The sequence below is a fragment of the Toxotes jaculatrix genome, chromosome 4 (assembly GCF_017976425.1).
Source record: "Toxotes jaculatrix isolate fToxJac2 chromosome 4, fToxJac2.pri, whole genome shotgun sequence".
NCBI lineage: Eukaryota > Metazoa > Chordata > Actinopteri > Toxotidae > Toxotes > Toxotes jaculatrix.
Genome location: NC_054397.1, coordinates 1,132,534 through 1,151,012, shown reverse-complemented (window position 1 = coordinate 1,151,012; position 18,479 = coordinate 1,132,534). Strand labels below are relative to the sequence as shown.

At 47.1% G+C, this 18,479-nt stretch overlaps 1 protein-coding gene across 1 annotated transcript in view; it reads right to left on the bottom strand.

The window, feature by feature from the left end:
• Positions 1-2,040: 2,040 nt before the first annotated feature.
• The window catches only part of kcnh1b (potassium voltage-gated channel, subfamily H (eag-related), member 1b), a 31,858-nt gene continuing 15,419 nt past the window's right edge, over positions 2,041-18,479 (bottom strand). The window contains exons 8-11 of the mRNA XM_041036569.1: positions 12,665-12,864; positions 12,176-12,428; positions 10,331-10,527; positions 2,041-6,056 (exon numbers count right to left, since the gene is read on the bottom strand). Of these exons, the coding sequence (XP_040892503.1) occupies positions 5,211-6,056; positions 10,331-10,527; positions 12,176-12,428; positions 12,665-12,864 (1,496 nt within the window). The 3' untranslated portion in view covers positions 2,041-5,210. The remainder of the gene's footprint in view (positions 6,057-10,330; positions 10,528-12,175; positions 12,429-12,664; positions 12,865-18,479) is intronic.

The following is an 18,479-nucleotide window of genomic DNA, read 5'->3' as shown; positions in this document are numbered from 1 at the left end:
CTGGAGGGAGAGAGGAGGGGGGAGGATGGGGGAGAACGGCTGGCACTGCAATGCAGATCATCAAGGAGGAAGGAGAGGGAGAGGGGGAGGGGGGGGGGGGGGGGGGGGGTGGGTGGGTGGGGGGGGGGGCTGCCGGCTCTGCAGAAAGGAGATTTTTTTTTCCGAGGGGGAGGTTCAGGGATTCCCTGTTGGTTTGGAAAAGATCCAGCAGGAGGAGAAGCAGCGAGGCGAGTTCAGCTCAGGAGCACGGAGACGTGCGGAGGCAGCTTTAAAAGCCAGGATTTAAAGGAGTGGTTCAAATTTAGAACAAAGACGTTAATGATCGGAGGAGAAAGACGTTCTCACCGACGTGAGACACAGACAAGAAAAGAAAATCATGATTTATCATTAAATACTCACATTACAAACAATACATGCTAATTATACCAAGACCACGCGCAGTACTGGCTTCTGATTGGCTGACAGGAAGGCAAATCAAAAACTGTTTCATGAGAAGTTAAATTGCAGGTAACCATAGCAACAGTGTTGACTAATTAACTGGCTGGTGAAACTAACCAAGACAAAAGACTCCTAGGTGTTTTCACCTGGTCTGTTACTTCTGTGCATCATTCACCGCAAATCACCTCGTTCACGTTGTGACGACAAACACGATACGAAGATTTCAGATTTTTAAAAATCGAGAGAAGAACAAACACACAATGTGAACAACATCCAGACCCAGAACATCCTGATACATAAACTCATTCTATCTCTGTATGAAGACGCCTGAGAATCATCCTCACTGGGAAAACCACAACATACCTGAGGCCTCGTCCACACCTGGTCCCACGAGCAGAGGACGACGCAGCAGCAGCATGTCGTTCTGCAACAAAACCTCTTAAAGAGCAGGAGAAGTTTTGTCAGTGAAAACTGATGAAAATTTTTCATCGTCAGCGAATAAATATTCAATAATCTGATTTTTCAGAGAAAAATCGACACTACAGCCAAAGGGACGTCTCGATGCAGGACGTACGGCACAGACACGAGGACGTTTTCCGTTTTCTTCCATCAGCTGTTTCTTTAGAATCAGAGATTTGTTGTCAGAGTTCATTCACAGTTCATTTCCTCCTGTCTCCCGGCCCGGCCATCAGCAGGAGGGTCCCCGTATGAGCCGGGTTCTGCTCGAGGCTTCTTCCTGTTCAAAGGGAGCAGTTTCTGGGTGCTGATCTGGGGTCAGACTCTGGGTCTCTGTAAAGCGCTTTGAGATTATTTTGACTCTGGAAGCTGTATGAATAAAACTGAACTGAAGACGTTAATGAAAACCAGTCAAACAGAAAAAGAAAAACTAATTTCACTACAAAAAGTACAAAGTAGAAAATAATTTATTGACATTTGATGTGATTTTTTTTATAAATACTCTTTGTGCTGATACAGTTTTCATTCCTGACAATAAGTGAAGAACAAATTAAGAATATATATCTGTGGTTATTACAAGTTTCTCTCAAGCTTTTCCTCCAAGTTGTGAATTTCCAAAGCAGTGCATCGTGAGATTGATAAAGACTTTGTACCATTTTAACACTGAGGTGCTCTTCATGCACAGACGGCGGTCGTTACATACATGTGACTGACAGCAGAAGGTAGTAAAGTTTAGAGAGAACGAAACCTCAAAGTCCTCCGAGATATTTAAGAAGCAAGGCAAAGTCAGCTCGGTTTCAGTCTGTCCTTTAAAAAAAAAAAAAAGTTTCAGACACCGGCGTCATGCAGAGACGACAGACGACCAAAGTGCATCAGTGTCGATACCGGTGGTGCCACAAACAACAACCGGCCTCTCAGTACAAACGGCATACATGGCATTAATTGCATATTATTACGATATATATCACACCTACACAGGATACACGAGATACCGAAGTCAAGACAAACATACATCTCAGATTATCATGTAGACATTTCAGGTGAGTACATGTTTAAATGTCCGGTTACGTTTCCTCTGATTAGCAGAAATAAAGCGTCAGACGTGTATAAATCAACACGGATGTTGTCCTGTCTGCGACTTTCACATCACACGGATGCCTCAGGCATGTGGACACGTAAAGCATCTTCCCACCGTCATTGCATTCAGGTGCCGCCACTGGATCATCATCATCTAGATGAAGCACCATGAAAACTCTGACTGTACTGAACTGAGCTGGAAAACACAAAGCTCAGCTCTCAGTAAATAGTTAATATAATAATAATAATGTTCCATGAAGGAGACATTAAGATTAAAGATCGGAGAATGTTGGGTGGGTGTTTGTACCTGGATTAACAGGTGTGTCAGCTGTGAATGTCTCTGCTCGTCTCAGCTCCACGCACACGTCACCCCTCAGTGAAGCTCCAGGATTCAAAGCGTCCTTCAGAAATTGTGGACGACCTCAGAGACTCTACAGAAAAGGCTGCACAGACTGTGGTGGCCAGCAGGTGTCGCAGTGATCAAGGTGAAGCTAGAAGCCACACAGCAGGAAGTGACCACACAGCAGGAAGTGCGTGGGCTACAAAGTTCACCAAAGTTTAAAGAACTGAAGTTTTGCTCTTGTGTCCGGGCTCAGAATAATCTGCATATCGTCAGGACGACTGACGAGATGTGTTGGGTGCGAACCTGACCAGCCGACTAACGTTGCATATAAAATCATTAAGGTTTGCTGCGCTGGAACTTTGATGGAGGCACGATGAAGACGTCAAAGCTGAAGCCAAAGGAAAAACTGGCGAGCCGTGAACATCTGGTAGACTTCAAAAACAACATGGAGGATCAGCTCTGCTCCATTACAGTCTGATTAAACACAATCTGTCAACCTGACGGCAGAGTGCTGTCGCTGGTCTGTGGACATGAGGTGAAATCACGCAGTAGCTTGTTTTTTCATCGTTTCACCACAGCAGGTGGTTTAGTTGCTACAAGTCGTCGCTGTTCAGAAACCAAACCAGTGACGTCCCGAGAGGACACGGCGTCCTCCGCCAGTGAACTCTAACGAAGCAGACTCATAAAATCACTACGAAGAGGCGAAGGACTGAGAAGAGGCACGACACCTCTCCCAGAGGAGGCACTGACTGACACGCACCTCGAAACCACACAAAACACACACTGTTTAGTTCGCTTTGGAGACTTTCTGCACCTCTAGTGGTGAAATGTTAGTCAATGTGCCTTAAATCACAACTTCTCTGCTACTGGGTAAAAATCTGAGTTCCTTTAAATAAATTATAAGCAGATGAGACGAATGAGAGAAGAAGGACGCCAAATCCAACATGTCTTAGGTGTTTGGGCTGGACAGTAACAATACTGTTAACGGTGATCTGGTGAGGGTTGGACTGAGGGTTGGACTGATGGTTGGACTGATGGACTGATGGTTGGACTGATGGACTGAGGGTTGGACTGATGGTTGGACTGAGAGTTGGACTGAGAGTTGGACTGATGGTTGGACTGATGGACTGATGGTTGGACTGATGGCTGGACTGATGGACTGATGGTTGGACTGATGGTTGGACTGAGAGTTGGACTGATGGTTGGACTGATGGACTGAGGGTTGGACTGATAGACTGAGGTCGAACCACATCTGGAAACGGTCTCAGTCTGGCGTAAATGATCTGTACAGTTTGGACACATGATTCCACCCTGTTACCTCAAGTTGCTTGTCAAAATAAAAGCTGCAGGTGAGTCCCTGCTCAGCAAAGGAAAAATGAGCGCGCAGCAGCAAAGCTTCAGGTAAGCCCAGTTAGCTTTTAGCTGCCTGCGTCTGTCACATGACCCTCACCTTACATGTTAGAATCACTTCCTTCGACCCGTGACGTGCCATGTTTCCACGTGTCACTAATTTACATACTGAAATCAAATCACACAGAATGTTACGCAATAGGCCTGTGATCACATGTCATGATAACATATAAACATACAGATCCCCGCTTATTACTCAGGGGAAATATTTAGACAGTGGTCGAAATACTAAATATTTTTAAACAACAGGAACCATTTCTTTAAAACACCTGAATTAAAGAATGTGTGCACTGTAAGTCCAAAGGCAGCCACAGACATCAGAGTTACACGCATCCAATATGTCTGTTCGATTAAACTGAAGAAATCTCACTGTGGTGAAGTTAGACATGATCTCCATCCACAGCTGGAGACTCATTCACTGCGAAACATGCAAATTTATTAGAGCAAAGTTAAAAATCTGGACTAACCCGTCAAACTTCCAGCTCTGAGCAGGAGTTAAACATCAACATCGGAACATTTAGGGCCTCACCTTCACTCTGCTGCGTTCAATCTTTCACATTCACTCAGGATAAACAAACGCTGCTGATCCCAGCCATCAGAGACTTCGTACAGAAGTCACACAGTGTTTCAGTCTGCATAAAGGTGGTGACACTCCGTCGCCTGTTCTGCGATAAATCCCAGAGTTCTCCGAGGAACACGGAGCTGATGTCAGCTGCTCCGGTCAGTTCGCAGGTCTCATCGAGCAAAACCACCGACCATCAGCTCGAAGTCTGGTCCACAAAGATCTTTAACCAGTTCAACAGCCTCCTGACTGAAAGGCAGCCTTTTGACTGACGCTCTTAACAACCAATCACATCGCGTGGATTTGATATGATGGTATGCAGCGGTCCAATCCCAAACGGTGCAACGCAGAAAAACAAAGTACAGTCAGTGAAACTAGTGAAATCATGGACATCTTCATGTTTTTGACCATTTTAAAGGTTTGTCATCAAACTGGCCTGTTACAGTGGCGCACTGTCATTTTGATTGACAGTGCAGATAGCCAATGAGAGCAGACCCTTCAGTACCTGGAGGCTCTGAGCAGCTAAACAAACGTTGTGGACCAGACTTAACGAGACAGGGTCAAAGTCACCAAACGCACAGTGCCAAAGTTAAAGCCATCTGTTATTATTGCCGATATCGTGAAGGTCTGCAGGCTCCAAACCCTCCTGAGGACCAAAGGTGCCAGTGTGACTGTCCTGACTCTTTCTGTAATCTCAGATTAAAGAATCAGATTTACCCTCGTTTCAGTTTGACGTCCGTTCAGTCTGTAACGTCTCGAACAGCAGAGTGATGATTCCAACGTAACAAAGTGCTCTTGTCATCTGTGTGATATCGTCATTTACCACCATCAGCGCAGCTTCACGCTGCAGTCAGAAGCTCTTCTCTGACATCTGGAGGCTGAAGGGTTCAGGTTTGAATCCCACGGACTGATTCCACGTCCAATCTAAGAGAAACTGTCCTTGTCGGAGTCAGGGGAGGGCGGCCGTGAGATCTCGAAGAAGGAGCCCGACGACTTCCTGGATTTGAGAAGTCGAAGCATCTCAGCTAACTGGGACTCCAGCGCTGCCATGCGACTGTTCAGAGATCTGATGTCTCCCCGTAATTCTTGTTTCAGCTCAAGGAAAGAAGCTTGCATGCTCTGCTCCGGTATCGGACAGAAGACCCTCTTCTCGTCAGACTGGACTGGACTCCTTTCCTGTGGCGTTCTGGCGTCCCCAGCATTGTCCAGACGGAGGTCGCTCTTTGTGATGCCGCTGTCGCAGGAGTCCGTTTTCTTGAGGGACACCTCATCATGAGACTTAGTTCTATCAGGCAGTGTCTCCATGGACTCAGCCTTGGAGACGCTGCTCCACGACTCTGCCTTTACGACTGACTCCTTGAATCGTCCCCAGCCTTTCGCTTTGGGTGGCTCTGCAGATTTGCAGCCAGTCAGGTTTCCGTTTTGGGTGGTGGGAGTGTGAAGCATGACACGGCTGGAGGTCCTGGATGTGGACGTGGTGGATGTTGAGCAGGTGGTGGGTGTGGCTGGGCTCTCTGTCACCATTGTAATACTTGTGGAGGCCAAGACCTCGGGACCTCTGGGCTGCTCTAGTTGGACAACACCTTTTTCCACATCGCCGGCACCCTGACAGACCCGCTCAGCGGCAAGTCGGGCCTCCTTCTGCTGTCGGAAACGCTGGAAGAGTCGTCGGACCGGGTGGTCCGGAGGGAGATTCAGAGGAGCCTCGTTCTTCCTCTTCAGCATCTCCTCCTCCTCACGTTTCACATCGCTGATCTTCCGAAAGACAATCTGTTAAAAACAGGAAACCAGAGAAAGATCAAAACAGTTTCACTTTATCAAGTATTTTAACTTCACCCTGAGAATAATACAAGGCAAAAAATCACAGACTAGCCGCAGGATAGAAACCACACAGGTCCACAAAACTGTAGGTGACCTGAAAAGGTGACTGCTCTTTCCCAAACCCAAAATGGACACTTCCATAATACAGCTTTTTAATTTTTAATTTTACTTTATTGATCCCTCCTGGGGAAATTACTCTCTGCATTTTAACCACACCAAGTGAACGAAACACAGGGGGGCGTCTCCTTCACCACGTCACGTCATCCATTTTTTTTTGCGCTTGGTCGAGGGATCAAACCCACGACCCTCCGATCTCAGGCCGGTCCAAAGTCCAACGCTCTTAACTTGCTGCACCACGGCTGCCCCCAATAAAGTGTGGACACTCACTGTCCCATCACTGACCAGGCTAGCATTAGCTTGGCAGGTGAGTGCTGTTAATTTATCCGTGAGGGACGCAGCGGCTGACGCGTGCTGAGGAAATGTTTCCTGTTTCCTGCTGTGACTCAGAAAAATCCAAGACCAGATCTGAGCCAGAGTCGCACTCAGAGCTTCAGGCCATCAATTAAAACTGCATGTTCAACGGTGCCAAAGGCAGAGTTCACTTCTGACAGTGTGGATGGAGCAGCTACTGCTTCTGCTGTTGAAACAAGCTCATTCATTATTAAGGAGACACCTCTGGGCACAGAGCTCTGACAGAACCGGAGAAATTACGTAATCCATAGATAGTTCAGGATTAAAGACGTTTATCCAAATATCCTTACTTTGGTGTGTAACAACAAACACCTCCACTTCAGACAAAAAACCTGATCTGAAGAAACTGAGGCCACAAAGATTAACTCAGTCTTTTTCCCAGTAAACTAATAAGTCCTGTAACTCAATGTCATAGTTAAACTTTCATAAAGTTTGAGGAAGGTAAAGGTGCTGACGGGTTAAGGTGTCGTTTGCATACAAAAATCGTGGTATGGTCCTTTAATCTGTGTCAGTCATCCAGGTGTTTCCACATCACTCCAGGCTGCTTCTGTTGCAGCTGATGCAGGAAGTGAAGATTATGTCCAACCTCCCGTCAGATAAATTAATTTTAACGAACAGTATCGAGGGACTGTTTGCTTCACGTGACCTCTGCTGAGGCTGACGACCGCCTGAGCGCGTCTTTATTCTGCAGTGACAGCGCAGGGCGGCGACGGCGGCGAGGCTCTCCCCTCAGCCATGTCATCAGTATGTTGAACCCAGAGCCAATCGGTGAGCTCCTGACCTGCTGAAATTGGATCGGGTGGACGGTTCTATCAGAGCGGAACGCAGAACGTGAGAGAACTGCTGATGTTCATCCACTGCTGCTGTTTATATCAGAGTGTGTGTAACACACAGCAGCATCAGGCAGGATCCTCAGTCCTGAACCTTTACAGGAAAAAAGAGCTGAAGATCCAGCTGTTTATTCCCTGTAGGTTCTTCATCACCACAGAAACCTTTCAGCTGCTCTTCATTTAGATTTCAGAAAACGTACTGTGGCGGCTCAGAGTCAGCGTGGTCCACCTGTGACGGCCTTCACCTTCAAACAAACTGTGTCTGTGCAAACACAGGTGTGTCTGTGCTGCACACCTGAGAGAAAGCTCTGTTCCTCTGTACTCACCGAGCTTTTCAGGAGGCTTTTATTGTGAGGTAGCAGCAACAGGAAGTGCAATGTGTTTATCACCACGTTAGTGGAACTTTATCAGTGTGATTCTTCAACAACAACAACATCAGGACTTATTCTGTGATGAACAGCACAAACAAAGAAAGAGGAGTGAACTGGAAGGAGCAGCAGACTTTGACTGTGGTTTCTGTGAACCACCACCTGGATCATGGAGAGACTAAAATCTACAGGATCCCCTACATCCTGATTTTTTTTTCATTTTAAAAAAACCCATCATCCCTCAGGCTGAACACGAAACGTGAAAACGCTGTTTTCCGTGCAGCTGCTGCTGAGTGGGTTGAGATGAGGCTCTCAGCTGCGTGGAAGCTGCAGTCTGAGGGTTTGGAGGTGAGAGCTGCCCCGGCAGGTCGTTTCTCTTCGCCAGCGCCATTATTGCACAGCCAAGCAGAACAGGACACGATGGCTTTCACATCGATTCACAGCAGAGAGAGAGTGAGAGCAGCTCATGGACAACACCAGTGTTTTATAGCCCGTCTTAATTCCCTGCTCTGCTCTGTGTTTGCTTTCATCAGATTCTTATAAAAATACACTCAGTTCAAAGTGTTGTTCTCAATTTATGGCAAGAGAGTCCGCAGGAAAAATTCCACACAGACAATTCAATAAAATGATCTCACCCAGTTTTGTCCATATTTAAACCCCGTGAAGATGCAGTTTCTCTGAACAGCTGTTTAGTCTCAGTCGGGTTTATTAAATATTCAGCTAAATATTCATAGAAATAAATCAGTTTCTTTTTGTTTCACTGACGCTGCAACACGTTTTACTTGTTTTGGGAAATAAGGCTCTGAAATGGACAGATACTGACTGATCCATATCAGAGGGTCGGGGGTGATGAAGGGTTAAAAGCTGCGGCGTCCACATCTGGTCACATACTGGTCACATACTGGTCCGTTTACTGGTGAAAGGACTTTCTTGCCTCTGAGATGTTGGAGGAACAAAGACGCTGAGTGAAAGCAGACATGAGAGATGTTTCAGGTGTTTCCTCTTCACAGGGAAACTAGACGTTATTTTAGTTACTGCGGTTTTAAAGTAAATCTTAGTTTCACTTCATCACAGTCAAGTTAAATGTTTTTCTGAGACGCTCCACATTCGGTCTGGATTTAAATGAGAAGGAGAGACAGTGAAAGGACGGGATTAGTGACAGTTGGTCTGGATACGAGTTAATGGATCACTGATGAAATCTGTAAATCAGTGCATTGATTGCTGTTGTTTCGATCAATAGAAGGTCTTATTAAATTGACCTTTTCGGGGCTCAAGGACTCGTTAACTCCTGCAGCTGATAACCAGAGAAGAAGAGGACGAGACAAAGACACTGACACAAACAAACTGCTGGTTTATACCAGCATGGTTCTGAGCTAAGCTAAATTAGCATTTGGCTAACAAACCTGCAACATTTTTTTCAATTATTTTTTGGTCATTTTTAAATGTTTAACTTTTCTTTTTTAAGTACTTTTAATATCAGACTGTTTCTCTGTGACTTCTGTAGTTTAAGGATTTAAATCCTTTTCCTTTCAGTCTGTTTTGTTTTGTTTTGTTTGTTTGTTTCTGTGATGGGACCATGTGTCCAGAGTGGAGATGAGTCCTGCTCCTACACCGTGGAAACAGCTGCCTCGCTCAGGAGCCGAGCAGGTAACTGTCGTGCGGCCGGTTCCTGTTTAAAGAGCAGTGAATCTTTTATAGTGCGTCTCTGGTTAAATGTTTGTGTGTCAGACTGAGCAGAGTGTGTTTGAGCTGCAGCAGCAGTTGAGGTGTGAACACAGCGGTCTGTCATCATCCACCTCCACACTGCTGGCTTCACTGACACCGCACCTGCTGTGTGGAGGAGGACGAGCCGAGAACAAAGCGGCTTATGTAAAGTCTTCAGACGACAACAGACCGATCCCATCGCCGAGCCGAGGTCACGTGACTCTCTCTGCCACCGCTCTGTGCTGTTTTTCTCCCTCTGGTCTGATGTTAGGAGCCTCACGTCGCTTCGTTCAGTCCCAGTTGTGCATTTAAAGTCTCTGAGGGACGATGTCATCTCTAAATACAGTAAAATAACAAAAGGCCTGAGGTAGATCCTGTTCAGTCCAGGGTAACGCTCGCTGATAAACACTTACTGCTTCCTACTGGGACACAAATACCCAAGGTACCCACAGACTCTGTGTAAATACTGGGCATAGACACAGACCTCAGTCTTTCTGTGGGATCAATAATCATCACCAGGTTCTTTATCATTCACTCACATCACATGCTACGGCCTCCTGCTCAGATGACAACAGCAACCATCTGGCGATGCATCTGACAAAGGTGTGTTTGTTTTCTTCTCCAGCGTACCTGTACCTGTCACGCGCTGCTGCAGTGAACTGTCTGCTGACGCTACACCTGCAGACTGAGCACCACTTTTTCATGTTGTATTTTCTCTTACACAAAACACAAAACCTGTCAACGAGTGAAACTGATTCATGTGCCTAAACGACACGGTAACCTGTGGGCTGCATTATAAAGTGTTAGCCAGTTAAATGAGCCTGTGGGCGGGGGACGGAGACTGACTCACCCTCTTCCTCAAGTTGTAGGTGAGGACCAGGTTTCTGGCAAAGTGGTTTGCGAAGTTGGAATAAAACTCCAGGACTTTCTGCAGCGCGTCCCGTTTGATGATGTGGAGGTCGCAGTAGGTCAGCGCTCGGACGTTAGCGCAGGACTGAGCCAGCGTCATCTCCTTCCAGAAGACGTCGCCGAACACGTCGCCTTTACCTGCAGGCAGACAGACAGGTCACACATCTGTCTCACCTCCACAGCAACCCTCCTGCTTTTAGACCTGAGGAGTCAGCGCTGTGTCACGTCTCCACTGAACATCTGTAAACATCATCATGTGGAGCGAGCTGAGGACTGATAAAGCCACTAAACACCTGCTTCTGTGTGTCTGTCACTGTTAACGTGACCGTGGGGCTGAAATGAACTTACACACGGTTCGAGAAAATTATTAGAACAAACCTCAGGTTCTGGTTCAGACTGAGGCGGCTCTGAGAAAACAGGTGTCTTCATGTGAAAAGAGGAAGTGAAACTGAGGTGAACACACAGACTTTAAATAGACTCTGATGTGATGTGAGACTACAGAGGCAGCGGAGCACGGCTCCGTGTGTTTCTGAGAGATCTGCAGTGAAAATCTAAATATTTATCCAGAGAGGAACCGAAGCCGATTCAGTCCGCTGGTGATTCATCTCTCCCGGTAATTATCTGAGAGCGAAGCCAAACACCTGCAGTCAGCTCGTCTTCTTTCTCAGCATCTCAGTCACAGCAAAGATGAAAAAACAGAAAGCTGCCAGCCTCCTGCTGAAGTGATGTCTCTCCTGTCCTGACAGATACAGTATCTGCTGGTAACTACTGCTGGTAGGTATTTTACTTTTTACTGTATAATGTTTATTACGGTAGCTCGCGTCCAGAGGATCACCAGAGTTAGTGGGATTCATCCTCTGGGGAACACGAACATCTGAACTGAATCTCTGACCCTCAGAGCGAGTTGGGCGAAGACTGAGATGTTATTTGCAAACAGGAAGCAGAGTTTCTGACGCCGCCTGCACACGGGAGCGGTTAAAGAGCTGAGAGGTTCGGTGACACCCAGAGTGAACTGCATAATGACTGACAGCTGTTTGCTCAGCTGTGCTCCGCCTCAACAGCTTCCTCCGTCGTCTTTCACTCTGTGTGTTTCTGAACCGGTGAACACTTTCCCTCCATCAGCCCCAAAAACCAGGCAGCGTGTTTCAGAAAGAAAAACACGCCATGCATAAAATGATATTTTGCTAATGAGGGCCCTGGAGCATAATTCCTACACACACCGACAGAAACAGCAAACGTTTGGTTTCTGACGAGCGGAGGAAGCAGCGGAGCGTCTCTTTGTTCTGCTCAGTGTTTCTCTGTGTGGCAGGTGACTCTGCAGGGTTCAGTGTTTGTTTCAGAGCTCAGGTGTTTCTTCCGGACTGAGGCGGTGGCCGCGGCGACGCCAGCTGGCAGCAACTAAACACACTTTCAGTTCTCCATTTTTACCTCCAGACTGGAACACGGGGAGATTTGGTTCATGAAGGAGCTTTTAAGAAGCTCAGAGAAGACGTGTTGATGCATGAGTCTGACCGGGACAAAGTCCAGAAGGTTCTGCAGAACTGAACTGAACTTTCTGAGAAGAAGTCTCCTTCATTTTAGTCGAGACCCCTCATCATCACCATGGATACATGCCAGATCTCCTGTTTGATCGCTCCTCACTCGACGCCATCAGGAATGACGTTGTGCTAATTTCTGTTCTAAGCAACAAGGATACATAAACTTTTCCCCGGTCTTTAACCTCTGAGCTTTCAGAGTTCAGTTCCCACTCGCTCTCACAAACAGAGATTTTCGGCCGGCTCCTCACCTAAAATGGCCACCACCTCGTCGTCCTGGATGACCTCCAGTGACCCCGAGACCACGAAGCAGAGGCTGTCCACGCTCTCTCCGGCGTGGTAGAGGAGGTCGCCCGGCGCGCTGTGGATGGTCTGGAACTCCATGGCGAGGGCTCGCAGGCAGCCGTCGCTGGCCAGCCGAAACGCCGGGTGTTCCTTGAACACCTTCCTGTTGAGGTGGACGCAGATATCCGCTCGCATGTCCTTCGGACAAATCTGCAGCACCTGCAGACACAGTCAGGTCAAACTGAGGTTACACAGAGGCAGACCAGGACACCGGGAGCTTAGTTCTCTGCAGCCCATGCTAACGCTAACGCCGTGGTTTTGGTTATAACGTGTTTGGCTATCAGATATGGCTGAATGTTAGCGACGGTTAAATCTGTGATGATTTTTTTAGAATAAAACATTCACTTCTTCCTGCTTCTGCTGTAGCATTGAGATACAGTCACGATACGCGTTACCTTGTCTGTGTCGATGCCTCTGGACATGGACCAGGTGGACACGATGTAGTCCATCACCCGCTCACTGAGGCCTTTGGGGACCTGGTAGAGTTTGAGGAAGTCTCTTACGCTGTTGAGCATCTCGTGGTAGCGGTTGGTGTTGGCGTACATCTGCTGGAAGATGGTGGTGACGTTACCGAAGATGGTGGCATAGAGCAGCGCTGCAGACAGGAAGGGAAAGAACGTTTGTTTGTTTGTGAATACAATCTACTCTGAACCAACTCAGCTGACCTCTGCAGCGTTCTGACATTTAAGTCCAAAGATGTTTGATAAATCACTTTTATTCTTAAGTTTGTGAGTAAAAGTGAAGGATTTTTACTTTCGTCCTGCGGCGTCTGTGTCCGTCGACAGATTAACTGTTGTGTCACCTCGAAGCCACAGCTCATCAGTACAAACTGCTGCAGTGCTTCCCTGACTCAGCCCCCCCCTCCCTCACCGCCTGTCAGCAGTATGGACCCGGCGTCACCGAATCAATGCCGACCCCGTCCACCAGCAGCAGCAGCAGAAAGCTGCCGCCATCCACTCTGAACAGACTGACAGCAGCTCAGAGGAGCTGTGGCCACAGGACCCGCGGTGACCTTCACAAAGGTTACGGTGCAGCCTCGGTGCAGCGGTGCAGCCGAGCTAACGCTGAAACAGCAACAGCAGGTGCAGAACCAGAGCCAGGTCTGGAAGTTTCACTGCTGAGGAGCTGAATGCAGCAGGACACAGGACGTGCAGGACAAAAGACAGGAAAAATTAAACCTCAGTAAAGCCGAGCGTGGAACCTCATTCTTCCTTTATCAGATTAAAAGACGATGATATGTCAACGACGTGCTCACAAACACGTGGCCACAAAATCAGTTAATGCAGCTTTAAATATCAGATCTTCACACGCTGCTGGGAATGTTTGTGTAGGTTGTTTACTCTCTGAGACACAAAGCCATGTCGGACCTCAGCATAAAGTCTGCTGAGGTCCAAACCAAACTAACACCTACTCTAACTTTGATTCAGTGCAGAAAATAATAAATGATGACGGTGATAAATGTCCTGATGTCCCCACAGAGGCGGTGGACGGGAGTTTGGTCCAGTCTGTCTGAGAGCACAGAGACATGAAGGATGTTCTGGAAAGAAACTGGACCAGCTATTTCTGTCCTTCCTCTCAGATCCCATCCTGGTGTCACAGTAAGCATTACAACACTCACACTCGCTATGCTAATGACCCAAACTCTCATCCTGGATCCAGGATGCTGGCTGCCATAGCAACGCTTTCCATCAGCCCCCAGCGGCTCACAGACCCTCTGTGGGCCAGGAAGCTGACAGGAGGGGGCCGGCGGGTGGGGGTGGGTCACTCCAGCACTTAGCTTTCTTTAGTGCTCCTCGGGATTTTAAATAGAAAAGCGAAAGGTTTTACCCAGCCTGCACTGCAGCTCCAGTACAGTCTAAGTACAGTTTCTGTACAGGAGCTCCAGAGGGACACTCTGTCAGAGCAGGATGACTCCCCGCACTGCAGAGCTCAAACCTCGCCAACAGGAACCAACAGGAAGTGAAACTGGGTTACAAGTTTACTTTCTGGACACTCTGTGACCTCTTGATCTAATTTCAGGAGCATTTCACTGCTGCTGATCGATGTCAGTCAGAAATCACACACACACCGACGGACAGAACAGGAAAACCGTCAGAGGAAGGCTGAGAGTGAGGCTGCGATCAAGACTAAAAGACTCGAATTCCTGACGCGACGCGAGACGACAGCAGCTTCCAATGAAGGCGACAAAGTGTCAACATTAAAGCTCTTCATCCTTCAGCTGAGCGAGGAAAAGCTTCTACCTGCAGACGTCTCCTCTGCTCTGGAAAACCTCCACAAACCAAACTGTTAATGCACAGATACTTTCACTGCACCTGAGAGCCATCTGAAGATCCTGAGGTTAAACCAGTGGTTCCCAACCTTCCAGGTGTGCGACCTCTTATTCAACACCTGTGTGTGTGTAGTTGTGTCTCTTGTATAAAACCAGTGTGTCTCCTTGTCATGATCCAATATTTTACCAAAACGATTAAAGAAAAGTCTAAAACCTGAAAACAGACGAGTGAATCAGATTCATCCAATGACCCTTTGAAGGGGCCCGACCCCTAGGTTGGGAACCACAGGACTGTACTAGCTAGCTGTATGCAAAGTAGCTAAAACCAGCTCCACCTATAGCAGCTACAACACTGATGCATCGGTATTAACAGTGTAAAATATCATAGATCAGTAACAGGAGCTAAGTCGTTTTACTGGAGTGAATTTAGCTGCTAATACATCTGTATCACATCTGTATTACAGCTGAAATAATTCATCAGCAACAACTGCTAACGCCCCCTACAGGCTGCCGTGTTCATTGCAGCCACAACATGAACAAATGATTGGTCTGTTCTTACAGTTTCAACAGTAACAAAGCAAAAAAAATGTCATGTCTGTCCTGATGGTGGCGCTAGAGAAAAGATCATGAGCTAATTAAAATCTAAAGATCAGGACATTTCACAACCACCTGACCCGCAGATTCCTCTGATATTTTTCTGCAGGGTCAACGTTAAAGGAGAAATTCAACCGTGAGGATCCAACACCCTCATGGGACGTAAATGTCCCCGGCCGGTCCTCTGAAACAAAGCTGGAGAAGAAATGAATCACATATTAAGTTGATAAGAAATGTGTTGACTTTGTGTTTGTACTGAGATTTTGGGGGATTTCCCTCAGAAAAGCTGCTGCAGGTGAATCTTTAACAAACTCGGTCAACGGAGTGATTTTAATCCAGTGACTGTTTAACACAGTCACTACACGCCTTATTGTCTGAGGTGTTAAAATATTAGTGTGCAGAGCTGCAGGATCAGTGCGCTCCCCTCCAGCTTTCAGGCAGAATCATCTTCCTGCTGAGCAGCTGGATGTGTGCAGACTGTCGCAGACAGCAGGGAGGACACGAGTCCAGCTGATCTGACAGTACAGTTAATATTTCAGCGAGGAACTCCACCACACCGGCCCTCAGCGTGTCAGGCCTCATCACATCGCTGAGGAACAACTGCTAACGGAGAGGCCGTCAGTGCGTCTGTTCGGATCACATCGCAGATCCGTAAAACGCTGACGAGCCTCGCTGGGTTCAAACTGCAGAAAGCAGCTCGTCAACGAACACGCTCAACCTCCAGTTTCACGATGAGACTCTGCAGGACCAGGTTTCCAGGAGAGACCAGCACGGGACAGCAGCAGGTACCAGCAAACAGTGCTCACACTGCTGCCACAGTGAGTCATTTCATCCATTCACAGACAGAGTCTAACGAGGCTCCACATCAGAGAGAGGAAGTTCAGCTGAGCCTGGAGCCTGAGGGTCAGCGTTTGATCGCCGCGTCTCACACTGGACGAGGAGTGTTTGTGGAACTGGGAGAAAACGACACCACATCCCCCAAACTAAAGGCTGGAGGCGAAACAGAGAACCAGTCCCACAGAAGAGGAGGAGCTCGCCGGGCTCAGGCGACAAACAGAAGAAACCACGAAAAACAAAACGGCCGCATCCTCACATCAGCCTCACGCTGACTGACAGACGCCGGAGAACAGATGCATCTGAGTCACTTTATGAATCCATTTACACGGCACAGTTTTAAAAGACGCTAAATAAACCAGCTGAATTCTGGGGGAATGTGTTGAAACTGATGCAGGAGACATCTACAATATTGTACTGGACTGACACAACTTCATTCACTTCATAACTTCAACTTCATTCTTGACCTTGTTTTTTTTTTATGTTGTTTCACAAAACCAACAATATTTTTAACATTTCAACAGAAAATGTTAAAAACAGAAAATGTCCCAGCTGAAAGATGATGACAGTATTTTACATCATCAGACAGCTGATACAGACTCTGCTCTCCGCTCCGATGTGACTGACGTTATTATGAGACTTCAAATTACTCAACAGACGCAGCTGGAAAGAACTAAATTACCTCTTCAATGGATCAAGGTCACTGTGATGGAAAAACATCCCCGTGCCTCTGTCGTCTCTGTCTGTCTCTGAGACGTTATCCGCTGATTTGGTGTTAAAGAAAACAACTTTCCATAAATATAAATCAGAAAAACGAGATGAAGATGGCTTTCCTAATGTCGCGTGAAAGTTTAATACCCAGGTGAACCACACCTGAGGAGACCCGTCTGAAAAGACACCGAGACCCAAGAGATTCAGAGGAATTTTTCAAATGGGCATTGACTGATTTTGAAAGAGCAACAGCCAATGGGGTCGGTCGAGTTGTTCCATTTATTTTTGTACATATCAATTAATTATTCTGTAAATAGCATTCTTAAAGAAAACGTATGGATCTGTGGTGATTCCTCTGACAGCTGGTCACGTTTGGTGAAGAAGTTTCTCCAGTCCGATCTGGTTTTGACCCTGTTCCCTTTATCTGCAGCTGGAGAAGAAGGAACATCCTGTTCTGAATTTTACATTTGAACAGAAGATCACAGATCGAATGTTGAATTTTTCCCATGGTTCTACTGTCAGATAAAAAGTGACAGTCCTTATCTGCAGAGCGAGCTTCGTCTGAGCTCTGAATGTGAGTCACACCACTGACTCAACCGTCAATAAATTATTGACAGGCCCGTCTGACTCTGACTCTTCCTCCCCTGTTTTTGTACAAAGGGATTGTGGGATGTCGTGTTCATTTTGCCAGGAAAAGACAGACGGAGGACACAGTCCCCGCCGTCTGGAGGTCTAACAGGGTCGTTTAGTATAAACTCAGTGAGAAACCCAGAGACTCGCCCAGTCTAGTTTCAGACACTGAGCTGTGCGGTCAGTGACAGTTCCTGCTTTTACGTACGTTTAAAGAAACCTGGAATCCTGGTTGGTTAATCGGTTTATGAAGGAATCCTGTTTTACATCACTGTCTGACTCCGGCAGGATGTTTTTCATTTTAACACTTCCTGTGTGGGGACTGTTGTATTTGTGCAGCACGGCAGACTGACATGTGATGTAAGCTGACAGTAACACAAACCCGGTGACAGCGTGGGAGGGAGGGGAGGGAGCTGGGGGCGGGGGGTGAGGGAGGGTTGGTAGGTGCGAGTAAAGAACTTTGAAATAAAGTTTCTGAGGTTGTGAGAGATTGTTGAAAGTGAAGACAACATGAGGGATTGTGTCTCTCGACTGGCCTGGGAACACCTCAGGATTCAGAGCTAGAGGAAGTGTCCAGGGAGAGGGGACATCTGGACGTCCCCGCTTAGACTACTGCCCCTGCGACCCGGCCCTGGGTAAGCGATTGAAGATGATGATAATGATGATGATGACATGAAGCAGGTTGAAGAAAGACGTGTCCACCATGAACCGTCCGCTCACCGTGACCAAAGGTCTGTATCACAGTCAGTTAAACAATATATGTGCGATTACTGCAGCCATCGATCAATCACTGTCTCCTGTCCAGGAGTGAGACGAGTCCAAATGTCACAGCGTGAATGAAAGAACAAAGACACAGTGACTGTGATATATTTCATCCTGTGGCCTTATCATCGGTTTAGCTACAAACAGGTGTGACATGAACACCTACCTGTGACCTGTGACCTGTGACCTATGACCTATGACGGGACTCCAGCTTTAGCAACTCGACACTGAGGAAAGTGGAACTTTCAGCAGCTGAAGAGCCACAGATTTTAAATGGTGGAGACCAAAGCAGAGAGAAAAAGCTGATGACTCTGACTGAAGGAGGTTTTCCTTCTGTTACCTGGTTTTATGTCGCTGTTTATTTTGAAAAAAAAACGGAAAACTTTTACATTTAACTTGCACGTGACAGT